This window comes from Panthera uncia (genome assembly GCF_023721935.1).
Source record: "Panthera uncia isolate 11264 chromosome A3 unlocalized genomic scaffold, Puncia_PCG_1.0 HiC_scaffold_11, whole genome shotgun sequence".
NCBI classification, from domain to species: domain Eukaryota; kingdom Metazoa; phylum Chordata; class Mammalia; order Carnivora; family Felidae; genus Panthera; species Panthera uncia.
Genome location: NW_026057578.1, coordinates 22775898 through 22798490, shown reverse-complemented (window position 1 = coordinate 22798490; position 22593 = coordinate 22775898). Strand labels below are relative to the sequence as shown.

Sequence of the window (22593 nt, the reverse complement as noted above, 5' to 3'; positions counted from 1 at the left end):
AGAACAGCCAGGCCCAGTCCTGCCCTCTCCTCTGTGTGAGTCATGCCCTGTTGTGGGTCCCAGTGCCCTTAACCTGTCACCAGCCCATTGACTAGACCAGGTGATGTCCAAGCCTGGCTCCTTCGCCTGTGATGTTTAAAAAGAAATATGTTTCCTGTATAACAACACAGGGATGCAGTGACCCCTTAGTCAGGCTCCTCCAGCTTCCTCTCTCTTGTCTGGTCAAGCCTGTTGCCTCTTTTTCCATAGGCAGCATATTAAGAGGGAGGGGATGGGCCTCTAGAGGTGGGAAGTGAGCACCTAGAGGTGGGAAGTGAGGTGGGAAGGGCCAGCCAGGAATCTGCAGTCTGGGGAATAGAGATTTCTGGGGGCTGATGGAAGCAGGAAAGCGGTGGGCAAGGCTGTGAGTAGAAAGCCAGAGGTAGCCTCTCAGTTGCCTTTGCCTGTGTTCACCCAACAGGAATTGGGCCTTATGAGTCCTTCAGTAAGGAGGGCCACCGTGGTCTGTATGGAAGAAACAGAGTTCCTGGTTGTCGACAGAGAAGATTTCTTTGCTAATAAGCTGGATCAGGAATTCCAAAAGGATGCTCAGCATCGGTTTGAATTTTTTAGGTACTCCCATCATCAGCCAACATCTTCCCCCTGGGTGTTTATTAGGTGCCTGACTTTGCCCTAGGCCCAGTGGGAAATAGTGGGTGCTTTTCTTTGTGTCTGGAATGCTCTTGAGACAGGAGACACCTCCCACCCAACTTCTCCATCTAGCAAACTGCTACTATACCTTCAGGTCTCAGCTCAAACATCCCTTCCTTGTGGGATGGTACTAATAGAATAGGTAACGTACGGAGCACTTGCTCGGCCAGGCAGGGTGCTAAGCCCTTTGTATCAAGGCTTTTTACCTGTGACATTGTTTCTCTTGTTCTCTCTGGTTCATAGCTAAGAAAAGCAAGGCTTGGGATGTTCAATTCGCAAGTCCCTGGGCTTCACTGCCCCACCTCACTAACCAACCCCATCTACGCTCACCCAAGAATAGAGAGAGTGCCCCACAGTGCTTCTATCACACCCTGTGTTTCTTTAAAGCCCCAGCCAAACTGTAATTCTTTTTTTTTTTTTTTTAGAGAGAGAGAGAGAGCGCGTGCAAGCGAGCACACTTGGGGGGAGGGGCAGAGAGAAGGAGAGAGAGAATCTCAAACAGGTTCTGCACTATCGCAGAGCCTGATGCAGGGCTTGAACTCATGAACCATGAGATCATGACCCGAGCCAAGATCAAGAGTTGGACACTTAACTGACTGAGTTACCCAGGGGCCCTGATTTGTTCTTTCTGAACCAGATTGTCTTCATTTGACTCATCCGTGGGTCAGTGACATTCTGATTGTCTGAGAGTCAAGAAGAAGTTTCCCCCAAAATAAAATCAGGGTACAGTTGGGGGAGAGGGTGACCTGATGCTTGGCTGCAAAAGCAATAGATGTCTGCTTCTGGAGACTTGGGTTCTAGCGCTGACTCAAGTGTGACTCACTGTGTGCTTTCAGCAAGCCTGAGGTTCCTTGGGGTTCCTTCATGCTTAGCGCAGAGCCCAACATGGAGCGCAATCTCACAACCGATAGTGAGACCATGACCTGAGCCCAAATCAAGAGTCACACGCTTAACCGACTGAGTAACCCAGGAGCCCTCAAACTGTATTTCTTTATAATTTTTTAAAAATGTTTATTATTTTTGAGAGAGAGAGAGAGAAGAGCACAAATGGGGGAAGGGCAGAGAGAGAGGGAGACACAGAATCCAAAGTAGGCTCCAGGCTTTGAGCTGTCCACATGGAGCCCGATGTGAGGCTCAAACTCATGAACCGTGCGATCATGACCTGAGCTGAAGTTAGACGCCTAACCGACTGAGCCACCCAGGCACCCTCAAACTGTACTTCTTGATCATATAGTACCACCTTTACAGTTTATATACCCCTCAGGAAGCACTATGGCAGTGAGGGCAGATTGGCACCTTTACCATGGTAACCCTCGTGTTGTCATTGCGCCAAGCACAGGCAGGTGCTCACTTAATCATTTCTAGTTACTTGTCTTTAGGAGAAGACTGAAAATCAAATGAAGTATCTGCACTGGCCCTGAAAATACAGTCTGTAGGGTTGTGCGCCTCTAGAGCAGTGTGGTGAGCAGAGGGCTGCCCCGTGGGGTGGAGTGGAGTGGGAGAGCAGGGGCTGTAAGAGGGGCTGGGGCCTGCGAAGGGAGGACTTGGTCCTGCAGAGAGGAACATTTCCTGTCTTCACACAGTTGAAGAATAGGGCTGAGTGGCAATCTCAGCTCTTGGGCTTATTAACCATGTAACCCAAGATGGGTCACTTCCCTTCTCTGAGTTTAGTCTCCTGCTCTGCAAAGTGAGGATAATGATTCATCTCTGCCACATCATCGTAAGGATTGAATGAGATGATTATGGAAAGTGTGTGGCCCCATAGGTGTTCCCTCTGTGGTGACCCTGCTTTCCTTCCTGTGTCTCCAGACCCTTCCTCTTTGGACATGGCACCGTCCCTGTTCCCCCTTGGTGTTGTGGATGGAACTCAGTGCCCTTGATGAGGCCTGAGTCATCCGAGTTCTGGCCTCATAATTTGTTGGAGCTGAGAAAACATGAGATGATTGTTAGCAGCCCCTGTGGTGCTGTGTGTGAGGGAAGGCAAGCCCCTGACTGGTGGTGTAGGAGCTCAGGGGAAGGCGGGGCACTGTGGAGTGGGCCTTCAGTCATAGAAAAAAAAAAAAAGAGGGGAGTCCAGAAGTTTCCCATTCACTGGCCACAGCCTGGAATATTTGAAGCTAATAGGCTGGAGGAAGCTGGAGTGAGCTGCCCAAACCAAAGGTAAGGTCAGGACTGCTGGGCTGGGGGCAGAATAGTAGGTGAGCTGGAGTGAGGAACTCTCAGTTGCTTGGAATGAGACTAGCCTAGTGAGTACAAGGTTAGGCGATGGAGCCAGGAAGAAGCCCCTGGAGGGAAGAGTGGAAGGAAGAGAAGCAGAGCAGAGGAGAGAACCCCAGGGCGCTGCCACAGGCCAGGGGAGGCAACAGGAGGGCAAGTAAAATCCTCCACCTCGGGCACTTGCAAGAGCAAGACAATGTGTTCCCTTTCTGGAAACTGCTGAGAGCAGGGCACATTCTGTGATGAGGGCCAATGAATTCTAACAGGATTTTACCCTCAGGAAGATGGATCTGTTTGAGTCGTGGTCTGATGAAAAGCTCTGGAAGCTTGTAACCCTGGGGAAGGTGGAGAAGTTCTCGTATGGCCAGCTATGGCCATACTTACATGTCTTAAAAGACTTCATAGAATCACCCTCCATCATGTTTGTCTGCAAGGTGAGAGGTCTAGGATGGGGGAGGGTGGAAGCTGGGAAGGCATGCCTAGTATAATGTCCTGTGGCCACACAGGCAGGGTCTGACCCCTGTTCTGCAACACCTCCTTCTCTGAGCTTCTATGTGTTAGCTGCAAAAGGCATACCACACCGTTTGGGCTCCCTCCTTCCGAGGGTTGCTGTGAACTTTGGGACACACAGCTGTTATATTAGAAAGAGGGCCACAGGGGTACCTGCTCCTTAAGTTCATATACATGCTTATTTATATACAGATACATACTTAAATTATGCATTTTGGCCCTTGAATCTTAGTGACACCAGGCGAGTTTTAAAAATTATAATTTTTACTGATTTGAAGGGGCACATGTACCCCAATGTTTATAGCAGTGCTATCAACAATAGCTAAATTATGGAAAGAGCCCAGCTGTCCATCCACTGATGAATGGATAAAGAAGATGTGGTATATATACGCAATGGAATACTACTCAGCAATGAAAAAGAATGAAATCTTGCCATTTGCAACAATGTGAATGAAATTGGAGGGTATTTTGCTAAGCGAAATTAGTCAGTCAGAGAAAGACAAATATACGATTTCACTGATGTGGATTTTGAGAAACTTAACAGATGAACATAGGGGAAGGGAAGGAAAAATAAGATAAAAACAGAGAGGGAGGTAAACCATAAGAGACTCTTAAATACAGACAACAAACTGAGGATTGCTGGGGGTGAGGGGGTGGGTTAAATGGGTGACAGGCATTAAGCAGGGCACTCTTTGGGATGACCGCTAGGTGTCATATGTAAGAGATGAATTACTGGGTTCTACTCCTGAAGCCAAGACTACACTGTATGTTGACTAACTTGAGAATAAAAAAATAAATACATAAAATCATAATTTTTAAATTATAGAAGTGATATGACCACAGCATAAAACAGAGTTCTGGAAAGAGGGAAGAAATCACGCATGAGCTCATCACCTCAGAGTAGATTTTCAGAAGCAGAATTGCATGGTATCATCATTTTTATGAATCTTGGAACAAGTTACTCTCCAAAAAGATCCACTTTATCTAACTTCCAGCTGTGCACACCTTTGCCAGTGCCACACACCTCTGCCAAACTTGCCAGGCATTCTTTCAAAAGTCTTTTTTTTTTTTTTTAAAGTGTGCCCAGCGTGGAGCCCAGTGTGGAACTTGAACTCACGACTCTGAGATCAAGACTTGGGCCTAGATCAAGAGTTGGACACTTAAATGACTGAGCCACCCAGGTGCCCCTCAACATTTTTCTTTTACATTTTTTTTAACGTTTTATTTATTTTTGAGAGAGACAGAGACAGAGTGCGAGCGGGGGAGGGGTAGAGAGAGAGGGAGTCACAGAATCTGAAGCAGGTTCCAGGCTCCAAGCTGTCGGCACAGAGCCCGATGCAGGGCTCGAACTCACGAACCGAACCATGAGATCATGACCTGAGCCAAAGTTGGACGCTTAACCGACAGAGCCACCTACGCGCCCCATCAATTTTATAATGCCACCTTATTGAGGATTTAATTTACATTTTTCCTGATTCCTAGTGAGATTACTCATGTTTGTTTACTGTCTGAATTTTGTCTTTTGTGAATTGCTTTTTGTCTTGTGCCAACTTCTGTGTTGGTTGATAATAAAAAGAAAATCTAACATTTATTGAGTGCATACTATGTCCCAGGTTGTGTGCTTCGAATGCTTTATTTCATTTTGGCCTCACAGCAGCCCAATGGAGGTTGGTAGTGTTGCTATTCCCATCGTACAGAGGTGGAAACTGAGGCATAGGAAGGTGAAGTGGTTCCTCCAAGATCACATAGTCGATGAGGGGCAGAAGCCAGGTTCAATACAGATCTGTCTGACTATCCAAAGCTCTTCTCAGGAGCTGGGATTTGCAATTTGAGTCGATCTTTCTGTCAGTTGTTGACTCTGCTCAACCCCTCAGTAGTTTTCATGATCACCATGAGAACTACCATTTTTTGAGGCCCTTTGCTCCTGTGCCATGGGTTCTACTAGTATTGTTAATTTTTGTTTGTTTGTTTATTTTGGAACAGGTAATACATGCATATGGTTTGAAATTCAAAAGGTTTAAAAGAGTAATGTTTCCCTCTCACCTCTTTCCCCCTGCCACCTAGTATTCCTCCCCAGAGACAGTCATTGTCACTGCTTTCTCATGTGTCTGTCCTGCATCTATTCTTTGTGTATAGAGGCAAATGCATATGTATATTTTTTCCTTGTTTTCATAAATGACGTCGAATTATGCAGGCTGTTCTTCACCTTGCTGTTTCAAGAGTGTTTCTGTAGATTGTTCCATATCAGTACATAAAGAACCCACTTGTTCTTTTTTACCACTTGTGCAGGGTTTCACTGTATGCTTGTACTTGAATTTATCTAACCAGTTCCTTATTGATGGATATTTAGGTTGCCCCAATCTTTTGCTATTTCAAACAGTGTTTTGATGAATAACTGTGTACATAGTACCATTTCACTATAGCTCTATCAGGAAGATATTTATTATAATAATAATTATTATTATTAATTTGGGAGAGAGAGTCCACAAGTAGGGGAGAGGGGCAGAGAGAGAGAGAGGGAGGATGTTAAGCGGGTCCATGCTCAGTGTGGAGCCCAATGCAGGGGTTGATTCCACGACCCTGGGATCATGGCCTGAGCCAAAATCAAGAGTTGGATGCTCAACTGACTGAGCCACCCAGGCGCTCCTGAGGAAGATATTATTATTCCAAGTTTACAAATGAGGAAGTTGAGGTTAAGATACCTTAAGAAAGGCCATCCAAACTTTTAGTATCTCCCATATATCTGTTGCTCATATTAAGCTAGCAGACATTTGTTGAGTTTGTGCAAAGGTTGATTCATGCTCTGGAGGGATATGAAGATGGAAAAGACTGTTTCTCCCTGTTTATATGTCTCTTCCATTAGGTTCTGAGCAGAGACAAAATTGTCTATGCCAACTACCAAGTGATTAGCACAAACTTTTTGAGTTCTAGGGACTCAAGAGGGGGAATCTCTCTTAAGGCTGGAGGTTGTAAGGAAGGCTTCCTGAAGGAGGTGAGGCAGGAGTTGAGCCTTGAAGTATTGGGCAGTTAAACAAAAGAAGGGGGCAAGATTGGTTGTGTGCTGGAGCTGGCTCTTACTGGGCTGTGAGAGCTGATTAAGTTTTCAGGAATTTTCCAAGATAATAAATACAATAGTTATTAAAAATGAAATTACATAGGGGTGCCTGGGTGGTTTAGTCAGTTAAGCATCTGACTCTTAGTTTTGGCTGAGGTCATGATCTTATGGTTTGTGAGAGTGAGCCCCACAGTGGGCTCTGCACAGACAGTGTGGAGCCTACATGGGATTCTCTCCTTCCCTATCTCTACCCTCCTCTGCTCACACACACACTCTCTCTCTCAGAATAAATAAATAAACTTTAAAAAATTAAAATTATTCATCATAGATTCATCAGAGAAGTTACATTGCTGATGAACAAGCAACATTCTGGTATGTGTAGCACTAAAACTAAAGAAGGTTTCCATTTAATGAACATAATTTATACAAAGGTGAGAAGTAGTTTGCCAGTAGATTACAAACTATTCTTAATAATATTAAATATATCGGGGGGCTGGTTCAGTTGGTTAAGCATCTGACTTCTGCTCAGGTCATGATCTTGTGGTTTGTGCGTTCCAGCCCTGCATCAGACTCTGTGCTGACAGCTCAGAGCCTGGAGCCTGCTTCGGATTCTGTGTCTCCCTCTCTCTCTGTGCCCCTCCCCCACTTGCACTCTGTCTCTCTCTGTCTCTTAAAAATAGACACTAAAAAAGACTTTTTAAAAATGTATTGGGAGAAGTGTGGATTGGATGCAACTTAACTTGTCAAATCACAGTTGACTTGTGACTATAGATTGGCCCTGGTTACAAGAATTCAGCCAGAGCCCACAACAGTCTTCTGTGAGAATCCATTAGCTATATGCAACCTCTTTAAAAAATTTTTATTTTAAGCAGGCTCCACACCCAATGTGGGGCTCGAACTCAGGACCCTGAGATCTAGAGCCGCATGCTCTACCAACTGAGCCAGTCAGGCACCCTTATATATAGGAACTTTCAATAAGAGTACAGTATATTTTATTATTTCTAAATTGTGTGTAACACACCCTTTATAAGAGTAAGATTTATAGACATGCATACATTTTTCCAGAGAGCCGATTATTAAACTTATCACTAGGGGTGTGTTTGTGTTGTTAATTTTGGGTTCAGTCCCAGAGTAGGGAGTCAAGACTAGCTTAACATAAGCAGAAGGGGAGTTATTGCAGGATGTTGAATGGCTAACAGATTTACTGGTGAGGGGGAGGCCTGAAGGAACAGAACTTCAACTGAACATGACCCCCATGTGACCCCAAGTCAGAGTCCAGAACTGGACAGTCACAGGTGCTGCTGCTCCTGCCACATTCAGGAAGCCACGTCCGTAGCCACTGCCTCCACAAACACAGTAGATATCCTGCAGTCCAAAACCAAGCCTTGCCCAAGTGCATCTGGGCAGTGGAACCCAAATAACTTCTTAGGTGCGAGAGGGCTTCGGAGATGTTTGGGAGTGTTTGGCTTGCAGCCTCTACACTATAAGGGATTGGATGCACAGGATCTGACCCAAAGGATGGTCATGTGAGGAGAGCAGGGAGAACCTAGAAGAGAGAATGGTAGTGCCAAACCCTGAAGGCCAGCCTGAATATTTTGCAATTCCTCCTCCTCCCTGACATCTGCAAGACTTGCTCTAATCAAATGATTACATCTTGACCGGCAGAAAGTTCTTAGTCTGTGTTAGCCTCCATTTCTTTGTCCATAAGACAGAATGAACTACTTACCTCATAAAGTCTGTTATAAGGATGAGAGTTAGTCTAGCCCAGATTTACTCGGTTCACATTCATCCTCGAGTTCAGTGGTTCTAAGTATTGTCACTGAATCAGCAGCATCTGTATCACCTGGGAAGTTACTAACAATGCAGATTCTCAGGACTACCCAAGAGCTGTTCAATCCAAAACTCAGAGGTGGTGGCTCAGTAATCTGTCTTGACAAGCCTTCCAGGTGATTCTGATGCACATTAAACGTGGAGAACTCTGACTTAAGGAAAGAGTTTTTCCAGATTTGAGTAAGCATGAAGAACACTTAGGGGGCTTCTTAAAAAGGCAAATTTCTGCCAGACCCCAGAGATTCTTATTCATTAACCTGGCCATCTGCATTTGAATAAGCGTAGAGGGTGAATCTAATGCAGGCGCTCTTGAACTTCATTCTGAGAAAAATAATGCAGATGTTACAAAGTGACAGCAAGGAGGGAGCATCTTGGCTGGTAGGTGAGTTTGATCTGTCCTTTACAGTGTTTTATTGAAAGTTGATTTAATCGTTATTGTGACGATTGTAAATAAAATTTCGGATTTCTGGCTTCTTTTGAATATTCAGAAGATCAGGCAACACCAGGCTGTATTGTGATGTGGCCCCCTCTGGCTGGAGTTGAAAAGCACCTGCCCTTTCTAAAGGGATTGCTCTTTTGTCCCATTTTCATTTCCTGCCAGGCCAGCTGCTAGAACATTCATTCATCTGAGACTGGGAGGTCCCGACCCCTGTAGTTCACGAACATGGCCACTGGAGGGTGATAGCAGGGAGGGGCCTGGGTGTCCTGGGGACCTGGGAAAGTTAGGGAAGGTGATTTCCTATTGGCTTAGAAAACATAGTTAATGCCCATAACCAATTCATTTGGAACAATTTATCATTTGGGGACACATGGTGAAATTGTTTTCTACACAGGTACAGATGGGGTTAAACACCCACGAGAGCCTGAGAAGAAAATGTTCACCTGTGTTTCTCTGGCACCTGTAGTCCTTGTTGATAAATGTTGAGTAAATGTTCACTAAGCCTCCAAGACCAACACCTGGCATATCATAAGGGCTTAATAAATGTCTTATCCCTTCTCTTTCCTCTTCAACAGTAGTTGAGCTTGAACCTTAAGTATAATGTGTCTCTTACAGTTCCTACTAAAAAAAGGTAATGTTTTATAAAGATATGAAATAAAAAAGAAAATGACATATCTTTTCTACCAGATTAGAAAAAATAAAAAAGATTGTGAAAACCCAGCTTTCAATGTAATACAAAGACACAACAGGCTCTGTTATACACTGTTGAAGAGAGTGTAAACTAACATTTCTGCAAGGCAGTTTGGCAATGTGTGTCAACATTTAAAACATACATGCTAGTAGGAAACAATCCCAAAGGATAATCAAACATGCACATTATATTAGGATAAACAAGGTTTTGTTGCAATTCTAAGCAATCCTCAAATCTCAGTGGATTAACTAACAAAGATGCATTCCTTCGTCCCCACTGCTTGATCAGCAGGAGGTCTTGCTTTCTATGGTCACTCAGGGACCCAGGCCACTGGCGACTATCTTCACCTATGCTTCCATGGTCCATAGGACAGGGGAAGGTAATGTTGAGAATCAAGCATGGGCTGTTAACGTTTCCACTCACATTATCAGAGTCACTTTGCTTAGGAAAGTGGCCAATGCAAGTAAGAAGGCCATATCTGATTAAAAAAAAAAACAATCCTGACTTATGCTTAGGGGGAGAACTTGAGATTTGTGAACTAAATGACCACTCTAGGCATTAAGATGTGTGTACAAGATTATCAGTTAAAGTTGCTGTCACAGAAACCCAACTGCAGTGGCTTAGTGAATAGTAATTTCCTTTTGTCTTGCAGTAGAGAGGCTAGAATTAAGCAATCCAGGGCTAGAACAGCTGTTTGGGGAAATCTTCAAGACCCCAGTTCCCTTCTAGCATCTCCCCTCATCGTCCACAGCATATAGCTTTCATCCTAATGGTCACGATGTGACTATTTCACCTCCAGCCATCACATATGAGTTTTATGCAGAGGTAAGGGGGAAGGACAACCACAGGTTTCCAGGGAGTTTTATCCATCAGCCTTCCACTTATATGTCAGTAGCCAGAATGGGGTCACTGCTACCCCCAGTGCAGGAGAGTTTGGAAAGGCGGTGAGTTTTGTAAACTGGAGATTTTACTGTCCTGAACAAGATCAGAATTATATATATAATACTGACAGAAAGAACTGAATATTAATCTTCAAAAATATTTCCTTGAGGTGTAACATGTGTGCGATAAAGAAATCTAAACTTTACAGCTTAGTGAATTGTTATATATGTATATATCTGTGTAAGCATCACCCAAATCAAGATAGAGATCATTTCTAGTACCCTAGAAAGCTCCCTTGTACACTTTCCCAGGCAAACTCCCACCCCCCCAACCAAAGATAACCACAAAGTCAGAAGATTACTTTTGACTGTTCTTTTTAAAAAAAATTTTTTAACATTTATTTATTTTTGAGAGACAGAGACAGAGCATGAGCAGGGGAGGGGCAGAGAGAGAGAGGCACAGAATCTAAAGCAGGCTCCAGGCTCTGAGCTGTCAGCACAGAGCCCAACGCGGGGCTCAAACCCACGAACTGCAAGATCATGACCTGAGCTGAAGTCGGACACTTAATTGACTGAGCCACCCAGGCGCCCTTTTACCTATTCTTGAACTTCATATAAATGTAATCATACAGAATGTGTTCTTTGTGTCTGACTTCTTTTGCTCAACTAGTTCCTATTTTAAATTGTATGTAAGTTATGGCATACATAGAATGATATGCAATCACTAAAAATAATAATGTTACCATATTACTTGGCATGAAATGATGTCCTTGATATATTATTGAGTTCTTAAAAAAGGTTACAATGATCTATTTACATAAAGAGACTCATTTATGAAAAAAAATACTAATGTATTATGTTTACAGAGAAAAGTTTGAAACAATATTCACCAAAATGCTACTTGTTATTTCTGGGTGTTAGGATGAAAATAGTTTTGACTTTCTTTATGCTCTTTTGTTTGGTTTGAATATTTTTAAAACTTAATTTTGGAATGGTTTTAAATTTATAGAAAATTTGCAGGAACAGTGCAAAGAATTCCTGTATAAACTTCATCCAGATTCACCAATTGCTAACATTTTGCCACATTTGCTTCTCTCTCTCTCTCTCTCTCTCTCTCTATTTCTCTGCCTGAATCATTTGAGAGTTAAATATCATTTGTTATACTCACCCCTATATACTTAAGGGATTATTTTCTTTAAAAAATTTTTTTAATGTTTATTTATTTTTGAGAGAGAGTGACAGAGCATGAGTGGGAGAGGGTCAGAGAGAGGGGGACACAGAATCAAAAACAGGCTCCAGGCTCTGAGCTGTCAGCACAGAGCCTGACATGGGGCTCAAAATCACAAACTATGAGATCATGACCTGAGCCGAAGTCGGACACTCAACCGACTGAACCACCCCTTAAGTGATTATTTTCACCCAACTGTCCCAATCATATTCTCTATGGTGATTTTTCTCCCAATGCCAACATTTATTTAGTTCTTATGCCTATTTAGCTATTTGAACTTGTGATGAGTACATAACATTTTCATTAAAAAAAAGAAGGAAAGAAAAAAAGAAAAAGGAACCCGAAACCACTTGCATTAAGCCAAGTAAACTGGGGGTAAGATGCAATAGAGAGAGCTTATCTTCAAAGCCTGGCCTGCCTGGAGCCTCAGGAGTTAGCCCCATTGTTAGTGTCCCTTGATGTTTCCAGGGCAGCTGTGAAGTCCTGCGTCTGATAGACCTTGGGACCTCGCCTTTCTACTACAAGTGGATCTGGCAGCATCTGGAGCTGATAGACGACACATCTCTGAAGACCCACCTCAATGGTAACTGGCAGCTGCGCACAGCAGGGGGCGCCTGGGCCCTTCTGCTTCCAGTTCTCAGCCCATAGAATCTTAGACCTCTAGAGCTAGAAAGGCCCTGCAGGATGTCTGGTTTGATCCCCTCTTCTCCCAGCTGTGCAAACGTGGCCCACATGGCCCTGCCAGGAGAGGCTCCTGCCCCCCCTCCAGCTCCTCCTTTTTAGGCTTTCCCTTTGAGGGAGAGGGGTGGAAAGGAGCCTGGAGCTTGACTGAGCTGGGTTTGAATCTCACTGATTAGCTGAGTGACTCTGATGAGTACTTAAAGGGTCTAGGCCTGGTTTCTTCATATCTGTCATGGTCGTGTCATGGTTAGGAGCATAGACCCGGGAGCCAAACTGCTTGTGTTTGAATCCAGGGTCCTCCTCTTATGGGCTGTGTGATACTGGGCAAGTGACTGTGTCCCTGTGGATCAGTTCCCTCAGACTCTATAAAACAAGTTCATAGGCTTGTTATGAAATTAAGCAAATGGATATATAAAGCTCTTAGAACACTGCCTGCATTAGTGTATAGTAGATGTTTGTTATCTTTATCACAGGGGTTACTAGGGAAGCTGAATCAGATTGTGTATGGACAGGGCCTGTTAGTGCTCAGGAAATGTCATTTCTCTTCTCATGTCAGTTTTTTTCCCTCTCTTTTCCACTGCCAATCCACCAGAGAAAAAGCTGCATCCCATAACATTTTTTACCCAAAATTTATTTTTTGTGGCAAAATACACATAGCATAAAATTTTCTGAACCATTTTTAAACATACAATTCAGTGGTATTAAATATCTTCATAATATTGTACAGCCACCACCACCATCCATTTCTTTAACTTTTTTCATTTTGTAAAACTGAAACTATACCTACTAAACAATAACTGATCGTTTCCTCCTCCCCCTAGCCTCTGGCAACCACCATTCTACTGTCTATCTTTATGCTTTTGACTACTCTAAGTGCCTCATATAAGTGGAAGCATACAGTTTTTGTCTTTTTGTGATTAGCTTATTTCACTTAGCATAATGCCCTCAAGCTTCATCTATATTGTAGTGTGTCAGAATTTCCTTCCTTTTTAAGCCTGAATAATATTCAATTGTATATATATATATCACATTTTGTTTATCCATTCATCCATCGATGGACACTTGAGTTACGTCCACATTTTAGCGAATAGTGAATAATGAGCATGAGTGTACAGTTATCTGAGACCGTTTTCTTTTGAATATACATCCGGAAGTGGAATTGCTGGGTCATATGGTAATTCCATTTTTAATCTTTTTAAGGAATCTCCATTCTGTGTTCCATAGTGGCTGCACCATTTTACATTCCTGCCAACAATGCACAAGTGTTCCAATTTCTCCACATCTTCAGCAGCACTTGTTTTTTTCTGGGTTTTTTTAATGTTTATTTTTGAGAGAGAGAGAGAGAGAGAGAGTGCACATGCATGCACACAGGGAAGGGGCAGAGAAAGAAGGAGAGAGAGAATTCCAAGCAGGCTCTGTACTGTCAGCACAGAGCCTTACACAGGGCTGGAACTCACAAACCATGAGATCATGACCTGAACTGAAATCGAGAGTTGAATGCTTAACCAACTGAGCCACCCAGGTGCCCCTCTTTGTTGTTGTTGTTTTTTTAAATGATATTGATCCTAATGGATATGAGATAGTATCTTGGTAGTTTTGATTTATATTTCCCTACTAATTATTATTATCATTTTTTATGTGTTTATTGTCCATTCATATATCTTCTTTGTAGAAAAGTCTATGCAAGTTCTCTGCCCATTTTAAAATCTGCTTGTCTGTTTTTTTGTTAAGTTTTAGGAATTTCCTGTATATTCTGGATATCAATCCCTTATCAGTTATGTGGTTTACAAATATTTTATCTCATTCCATGGACTGCCTTTTTACTCTGCTGATAGTGTCTTTTGCACAAATTTTTTACATTTTCATAAAGTCCAATTTGTCCATTTTTTTCTTTTATTGCCAGTGCCTTTAGTATGTATCCAAGAAATCACTGCCAAATCCAATGTTGTGATGCTTTTGCCCTATGTTTTCTTTTGAGAGTTTTATAGTTTTAGGCCTTACATTTAGGTTTTTGATCCATTTTGAGTTAATTTTTATATGTGGTATGAGGTAAGCGTCTAAATTCATTCTTGTGCATGTGGATATTCAATTTTCCCAGCACCATTTATTGAAAAGACTGTTCTTTCCCCCATTGAATAGTCTTGGCACCCTTGGCTAAAATCATTTGACCATATATCTGAGGGTTTATCTCTGGGCCTTTATTTCATTCTTTTGGCTTATATGTCTGTCTTTATGCCAATACTACACTGCTTTGATTACTGTAGTTTTGTAGTAAGTTTTGAAATCAGGAAGTGTGAGCCCTTCTGCTTTGTTCTTTTTCAAAATTGTTTTGGCTATCTGGGGTCCCTTGAGATTTCATATGAATTTTAGGATTTTTTTTTATTTCTGCAAAAAAGTCATTGGGATTTTTTTTAAAAAAAATTGAGAGAGAGAGAGAGAAAGCACAAGCAGGAGAGGTGCAGACAAAGAGGGGGACAGAGGATCTGAAGTGGGCTCAGTGCTGACAGCAGAAAGCCTGATGCAGGGCTCGAACTCATGAACCATGAGATCATGACCTGAACCAAAGTTGGATGCTTAACCGACTGAGCCACCCAGGTGCCGTGTCATTTGGGTCATTGGCGTTTCAATAGGGATTGCATTGAATCTGTACCTCCATCTGAGTGGTATTGAAATCTTAACAGTACTCAGTCTTACAACCCATAAACATGCATTGTGTTTCCATTTATTATACCTTGATCTTCAGAGTTCTTTCTTTGTGCATCTCTGTGCTCTCTGGTACTCTGCTTTGTGAACTCTTGCTGTCTTGTCCTCCCTAGATTCTCAGTTCTGTCTCATCAATTCAGGGAAACTTATGGGATCCACCTGGGTTCCCCCTCCCTGCAACATGGCCCAGAAAACCTCCAAAAGCTCTAGGCAGTAAACTAGGGCAATAGTAGGGCTCACCCCATTTGTTTTCTATCTTACAGGGATGATTGTTCTTCATGGCCTGATGCCCAATATCTTGAAAGCCATTTTTTTCATACATTTATGCTGGTTTTTTAAAGTAGTTTCAGGTGGGAGAGTAAGTCTAGTCCTTGTTAATTCATTTGGCTGGAAGCAGAAGTCTAGATCTGTGTTTCTTTCTTTCTTTTTTTTTTTTTTATATCTGTGTTTCTTAATAGCTGAGTTTTATCCTACTGTATGTATATACCACAATTATTAAAGCAATGACCTTTTACAGATATTTTGAGTTATTTCCAATTTTTCACTATTACCCTAATGTGGTGAATTTCATCGTGTATTTATCTTTGCATATGTGTACAAGGCAACATTGTATAAAATCTTAGAATTACTGAATCGAGTAATTGATCCAGTGCATGCTGGCCATGCACACTTAAAATATTGATAGATATTGACAAAAAAGCCTTGTAAAAAGGTTTATTCAGGGCTTTTTGTATGTTCTCTGCTAATCTAGGCCTATTCTTTATAGATTTTGGAATTATTTCTATTAACATTAATTTTAATAGTTGACTCTAACACTGAAGATCTGTTTTTATTTTGTTATTAAAATTTTTTAAAATGTTTATTTACTTTTGAGAGAGCACGCATTCAAGAGCATACAGAGAAGGAGACAGAGGATCTGAAGTGGGCTCTGTACTGACAGCAGAGAGCCCCATGCCGGGGTTGAACCCATAAACCAACTGTGAGATCATGACCTGGGCTGAAAGTCAGCTGCTTAACTGACGGAGCCACCTAGGCACCCTTAATATATATATATGTTTATTTAAAAAGTTTTTAATGTTTATTTTTATTTTATTTTTCAGAGAGAGAGAGAGAGAGAGAGAGAGGAAGAGGGGGGGGGGGGGGGGGGGGAGGGGCAGAGCCCAAGCAGGGGAGGGGCAGAGAGAGAGGGAGAGAGATACAGAATCCAAAGCAGGCTCCAGACTCTGAGCTGTCACCAGAGACCCTGACGTGGGGCTTGAACTCACAGACTGCGAGATCATGACCTAAGCTCAAGTCAGATGCTTAACCGACTGAGCCACCCAGGCGCTCCTCATGTTTATTTATTTTTGAGAGAGGGATAGAGTGCACACACATGTGAGTGCACATGTGTGCAAGTTGGGGAGGGGCAGGGAGAGAGGGGGACAGAGGATCCCAAGTGGGCTTCATGCTGACAGCAGAGAACCTGATGTGGGACTTGAACTCACCAGCTGTGAGATTATGACCTGATCCAAAGTCAGAGGCTTAATCGACTGAGCCACTCAGGTGCCCTAGGAGATCTATCTTTAAAATCAAAGTTACAGATATTTAATTTTCAAACAATAAAATGCACACATTTTAAATGTGTAGTTCAATGAATTTTGACAAATTTATATCTGTGGTAATTGCGACAGTCAAGTTACAGAATATTTCCATCCCCCCAAAATTTCCCTTGTGTCCTTTCCCAGTAAATTCCTACCCTTCATCTCGACCCTAGGTGACCACTGATCTGCTTTCTATTGCAATAGGTTAGATCTATCTTTCCTAGGGTTTCATATAAATGGAACCATACAATATGTACTCTTTTGTGCCTAGCTTCTTTTCATTCAGCATTGTGTTCTGAGTAGTTGGTTTCCTCCTTTTTATTTCTGAGTAGTATTCTCTTGGTGATCTTGTTAACTCTCATAGAGGGGATATTAAGTGCACTGTGCAGGGTGTAGCACATACTTTATCTAATTGTTTTTTTTTTTAATTGTTTTAAATGTTTATTTTTGAGAGTGAGAGAGACAGAGTGTGAGTGGGGAGGGGCAGAGAGACAGAGACAGAATCTGAAGCAGGCTCCAGGCTCTGAGTTGTCAGCACAGAGCCTGACGTTGGGCTTGAATCATATGGGCACGTATGGGCATGACCATAAGACCATGACCTGAGCTGAAGTCGGATACTTCACCGACTGAGCCACCCAGGCGCTCCTATCTGTAATTCTTATAATAATCCTATGAGGGTGCTGGAAAATTACCTCATCCAAGATTCTATGGCTCGTCATTTATTTATCTTTTATTGCTGCCTCTGTCCCCAGTCCCAGATAAATACGATCATATGATCTGTTGGTGGAAAGACAGAAGCTGTTCTTCTTTTTTTTTTTTTAAGAGAAAGAGAGCACAAGTGAGCAAGGGGAAGAGAGAATCAGTCCCACAAGAGGCAGAGTGGGAGAGAGAAAGAGAAGGAGAAGAAGGGCTTGCATTTACCCAATGTGGAACTCATGTTCACCTGATGTGGAGCTCCAACTCTTGAACCATGAGATCATGACCTCAGCCAAAGTCAGATGCTTAATGGACCGAGCCACCCAGGCCCCCTTGTAAAGACATGAGATTTAAATCAGGTAGATTTGAGTTCAGTTCTAAGCTTCAGCCCTTTCCTGGGTGACCTCAACTCTCTGCTGTTCATTTTTTTTTAAAGTTCATTTATTTATTTTTGAGAGAGAGTGTGCACGTGCATGAGTGAGCAGGGCAGGAGCAGAGAGAGGGCAAGAATCCCAAGCAAGCTCTGCTGATAGCATGGAGCCAGACGTGGAGCTCGATCCCATGAAGTGTGAGATCATGACCTGAGCCAAAAATCATGAGTCAGATGCTCAACCGACTGAGCCACCCAGGTGCCCCATCTCTGCTGGTAATTTTATTTCTTAAATGGAGCCAGTGACAGTTGTCTGGATGTAATGTATGTGCAAGCTCTGCTAAGGGCCTGGCACAAAGGGACAATACATGGAGACCACAGTATTTTCTATTTTCCTTAATTTCCCCATGCACCAGGCGAGCCAGGCAGGTGAGGATGGTATACCTTTCACCATCATCAGCAAAGCCCTCCTATATGCAAAGACCCATTAATGTGTTTTTCTGTGCTTTCTCTAACAGAACCTTCTCCTGTGGAGAGATTTAAGGAATTCCAGATAAAATCATATCCTGTACAGGACTTTAGTACTCTGAAACTTAAGCACCTCCAGAAAGCCTGGGAGCAACAGGGGTCCAGCTTCAGTAGGAGGATTAAAACCTCAGGAAATACTCTTCCAAAGACCTTGGGCCCGAAGATCAAGTAAGCTTAGCGCTTGGCAGATAGAAGGACCCAGATTCTGGTTGCAAAGGAAGATAGAACTTGAAAGGACAGAATGTCAGGGATACTGAAGAGGGGCTGGCGGTAGCAGGCATAGCTCGAGCACAAAGATTGGGGTATATACGGAAGGAAGCCTATAGAAGTGCTTGATTGGAGACCCAGGAGCTGCATTCTCTGCCTGTAACCCATAGGGCCATTTTAGGTGGTCAGCTACTTCCTTTCTCAGGGAACCTATTTGAGGAAGAAGGGGCAGGACAGATCTGGCTCTGATATTCTGTCTGCGTGTCACTGGATCTTTTTGTTTTATTGTGTTTTTGTTTTGTTTGGTTTTGTTTTTGAGAGAGAGAACGCTCCAGAGTGAGTGTGGGCATGTGCACGCAAGATGGGGAGGGAGAGAGGGAGAGAGAGAATCCCAAGCAGGCTCTGCACTGACAGCCTGACTCAGGTCTCAATCTCACAAACTGTGAGATCATGACCTGAACCGATATCAAGAGTTGGATGCTTAACCAACTGAGCCAACCAGGCACCCCTTATTGGCTCTTTTTGACTCTGAGCCTCTTCAGAAAATTCTACCCATCTAAGGGAGGCAGTAGATAAGAGCCTGGGCTTTGGAGTCAGTTCAACCCAGGCTCAAGTCCTGGCTTGGCCACTTATTTTATCTCTGTGTACTTGGGCAAGGGACTTGACCTCTCTAAGCCATAGTTTCCTTTTCTGTAGATAATAGGATTCAAGTCTTGGCGTCGTTGTAAGCCAGCAATTAAATGAGATAATGATAATTATAGCTGACACTTGTAGAATACTCTGTGCCTGGTACTGGATTATCTAATTTAATCCTGACAATAGTTCTATGAATTAAGTGCTGTTATCCATCTCATTTGTCAGGTGAGAAAACCAAGCTACAGGGAGAGATTAAGCTACTTGGTTTGAGGTCATACAGGTAGGAAGTGGCAGAGCCAGGATTCAAACCTGAGCAGCTTATTAGTGCTCAGCCTTGTTTTTTGGTACAACTATCATGGCTGGAATGAGGATGCACGATGAGGGCTGCATTTATGCCTTAACCCAGAGAGGCTGAGGAACAGGAAAGGACACTCAGTGGTACCTGCCTAGAAGCAGCTCAGTGCTGGACCCAGAGCAATATCATACCTCTTCTCCTTCATTAAATATAAAATTAAACCATCACAATTATACTAATAGGAACATCACAACCTCCATGTTGTCCCAAGTACCACTTCACTCAAGTCCTTTGCCTATTAGCATTTCCAGCCCATCTGTCTCCATAAGGAGCATCCCATGACTTCTGAGTTGTTATTCCCTCTGATGGATATTCTTTCTGAGGGAGTCCTAATCCTAATTCTTCGGAAAGTAGGGATTGAACGACCCAGTTCCTCTGCTGTAAATCAGTAAGGGAGAACAGACAGGTTGGACCCAGAAGTGAAAAATAAAGGGCATGCTGGGCATGTGCTACTCATGTATGCATCCTGGGGGGTGAGAACTGTAGGCTGCCTTGTTTATGTGTTGGGTGAGTTTATGAGTTGGGTGACTATATCGGCTATATTCTCAGCCGATAAATAATTATTTTTCCCTGCCTCTAATCCAGATAGCATAGCCTGTCTCTTCCTTCTACCTTGCCCAAGACCAAAGAAAGCACAACAGGATTGCCTGTGTAAAATTAATTCCAGCATGAACAAAATACAGTATCTACAGGCTTCCCAAGGAAACCTGTTAAATAAACAAACAAACAAAGCCATCTCTTTTTGCTTTTCTGCCAAGAAGGACAGCCCCAACCTGTGCTGTGTCCCCAGGGACATAGAGCTTACCCTGTGTCAGAGCAGTCTATTCTATATTGGACACCTCTGACTTAGAAATTTCTTCCTCATGTTGAGCACACGTCAGCCAGCCTGTAATTCTCACCCATCAGGTCTGGCTCAGCTGTATAAGATCAGCAGCCCCTTCTTCCACATAACAGCTTTCAAGTGTTTAAAGAGGTTCTATTTCTTCATCTAAGTCTCCCCACTATTCAGCTTCTCCGTTCTTGACATAAACTCTTCCAGGGCTTGATTTTGAGTTTTCTCACTTTCTGAGGTGGTGTGAATTCTCCAGGAAGGGGAGGTTCTTAAAATGCAGCAGAGTGTCCAGGACCTCATGAACTGGCTGTGTTACAAATGAATCCTCTTTAACAAGTTGTTAAATTTCAGATCTAGGCATCCACATTCCCTCAAATGTCCCATGATCAATACTGAGTATGGTGAACTCCCTGAGGAGGCTGCAGTGGGTGCCTACATCAAGATCCACACTGTAGAGGAAGGAGAAACTGTGGTAAGTGTGCAGAGAGCCTCATTCATGTGGGATGGAGTGTTAAGTAATAGCAGTAAAGGTTTAAAAACATTCCACTCTATATTTGGTGATGTTAAGGAGTATTTTTGACTTTTTTAGAAATGATAATGGTATTATGGTTATGTTTTTTTAAGACTCCTTGTTTTTAGGAGATATGTACCAAAATACTTACAGATAAAATGATATGACATCTGTGACTTGTTTTAAAATAATCCAGGAACAAGGCAAGTAGTACTCTCTTACCACTCCTGTTCAGCATTGTACTGGAAGTTCTAGCTAGAGCATTAAGACAAGAAAAGGAAATCAAACATATTTGGGGAGGAAGAAATAAAACTGTCTTTGTTTGCAGGTGTTTGATTGTCTATGTAGACAATTCCAAAGAATCAAAAAACAAAATGAAAAAGTCCTCCTGAAGTGAATAAATGATTATAGCAAGATCACAAGGTATAAGTCAATGAACATTGAAATTTGAAATTAAAAACACAATACCATTTATAGTAACACCAAAAATGAAATACTTAGGTATAAATCTAACAAAATATGTTCAGGGTCCATATGCAAAAAAAAAACCCTTTATTGATTATAATGAAAAAATTCAAAGAAGATTTAAATAAATGGAGGAATATTCTATGTTCATGGATTGGAAGATTCTATTGTTAACATGTTAGTTCTTCCCAACTTGATGTATAGATTCAATACAATCCAGGCCAAAACCACAGCAAGTTATTTTGTGGACGTTGACAAACTCATTATAAAATTTGTATGTTAATATACAAGTTAATATAAGCAAACTGGTAGGTCCATACAATGAAATATTGTTCATAGATAAAAATAAATGAACTATCAAGCTATGAAAAGACATGGAGGAAATCTAAATGGCTATTTTAAGTGAAATAAGCCTGTATGAAAAGATTAAGTATTCTATATTCCAATTGTATGACATACTGGAAAAGGGATAACTATAGAGATAGTGATCAGTGGTTGCCAGAGGTTTGGAGTTCAGGGAGAGGGATGAATAGGTAAAGCACAGAGGATTGTTAGGACAGTAAAATTATTCTGTATGAAACCATAATGCTGGGTACAAAACCTTAAGCATTTGACAAGATCCATAGAACTTTACAGCACAGAGAGTGAACCTTAATGTATACAGTTTGTGAAAACAACAGCAAAAAAGTTATTTAGGAGGCAGAGGATCCCATGAGGGAATGCAGACTATGACCAGAGAATCTAATGGTATTGCAAACATGTGAAAAAACCTCAGGAAGAGAGTGGGAGAAAAAGGTGCTGACCTATGTAACGTTGGAGGTGACTGGGTTCTGTGAGATGGAAAGCTGAAGAAATTGCACATGAGCACTGTACTCTAGTTGATAAAGTTATTACCCATGGGTGGATGCTTAACAGTTCTGATACTGTGTACTGAAATGGATCAATTCAGTAAGTGAATGGCAGATCATGGCAGCCAGATTTCTCACCACTGGAGTAGAAATTTACAGATAAACAAGGAGGAGGCTAGAATGATCCATGTGGTAATGGATTAGTTGAAGACATTAGTATGAACCCCTGTGTAGCTTAATATAAATACAGATGGTTACACGTGGAAATATTTATAGATATGTGTATCAATATGTATCTTTTGGTCTGTCAGCTGACAGGGCCTAAAAGAAATGACACTCCAGTAGCCGTGAGTACTCCTAGCACCCTGATCTTGGTTTCTAATACCATTCTTTATTAAGAGGAACAAAGTTTTGGGGCACCTGGGTGACTCAGTCAGTTAAGCATCTGACTTTGGCTCAGGTCATGATCTCATGGTTTGAGGATTTGAGCCCAGCATAGGGCAATAGTGCAGAGCCTGCTTTGGATTCTGTGTCTCCCTCCCTCCCCAACACCCCACCCCACCCAACCCCCTCTCTCTCTTAAAAAAAATTATAAGTAAATAAATAGATAAATAAAAAAGTGGAACAAGCTTCTTGGAAA

The 22593-nt window shown here is 42.3% G+C and overlaps 1 protein-coding gene across 1 annotated transcript in view; it reads left to right on the top strand.

Annotated features, from left to right (window-relative positions):
* Positions 1 to 22593, top strand: part of CNBD2 (cyclic nucleotide binding domain containing 2) — a 50655-nt gene that overhangs the window by 17043 nt on the left and 11019 nt on the right. Inside the window, exons 6-10 of the mRNA XM_049650872.1 lie at positions 461 to 612; positions 3188 to 3341; positions 12010 to 12124; positions 18090 to 18267; positions 20481 to 20601. Coding sequence (XP_049506829.1) covers positions 461 to 612; positions 3188 to 3341; positions 12010 to 12124; positions 18090 to 18267; positions 20481 to 20601 — 720 coding nt within the window. The remainder of the gene's footprint in view (positions 1 to 460; positions 613 to 3187; positions 3342 to 12009; positions 12125 to 18089; positions 18268 to 20480; positions 20602 to 22593) is intronic.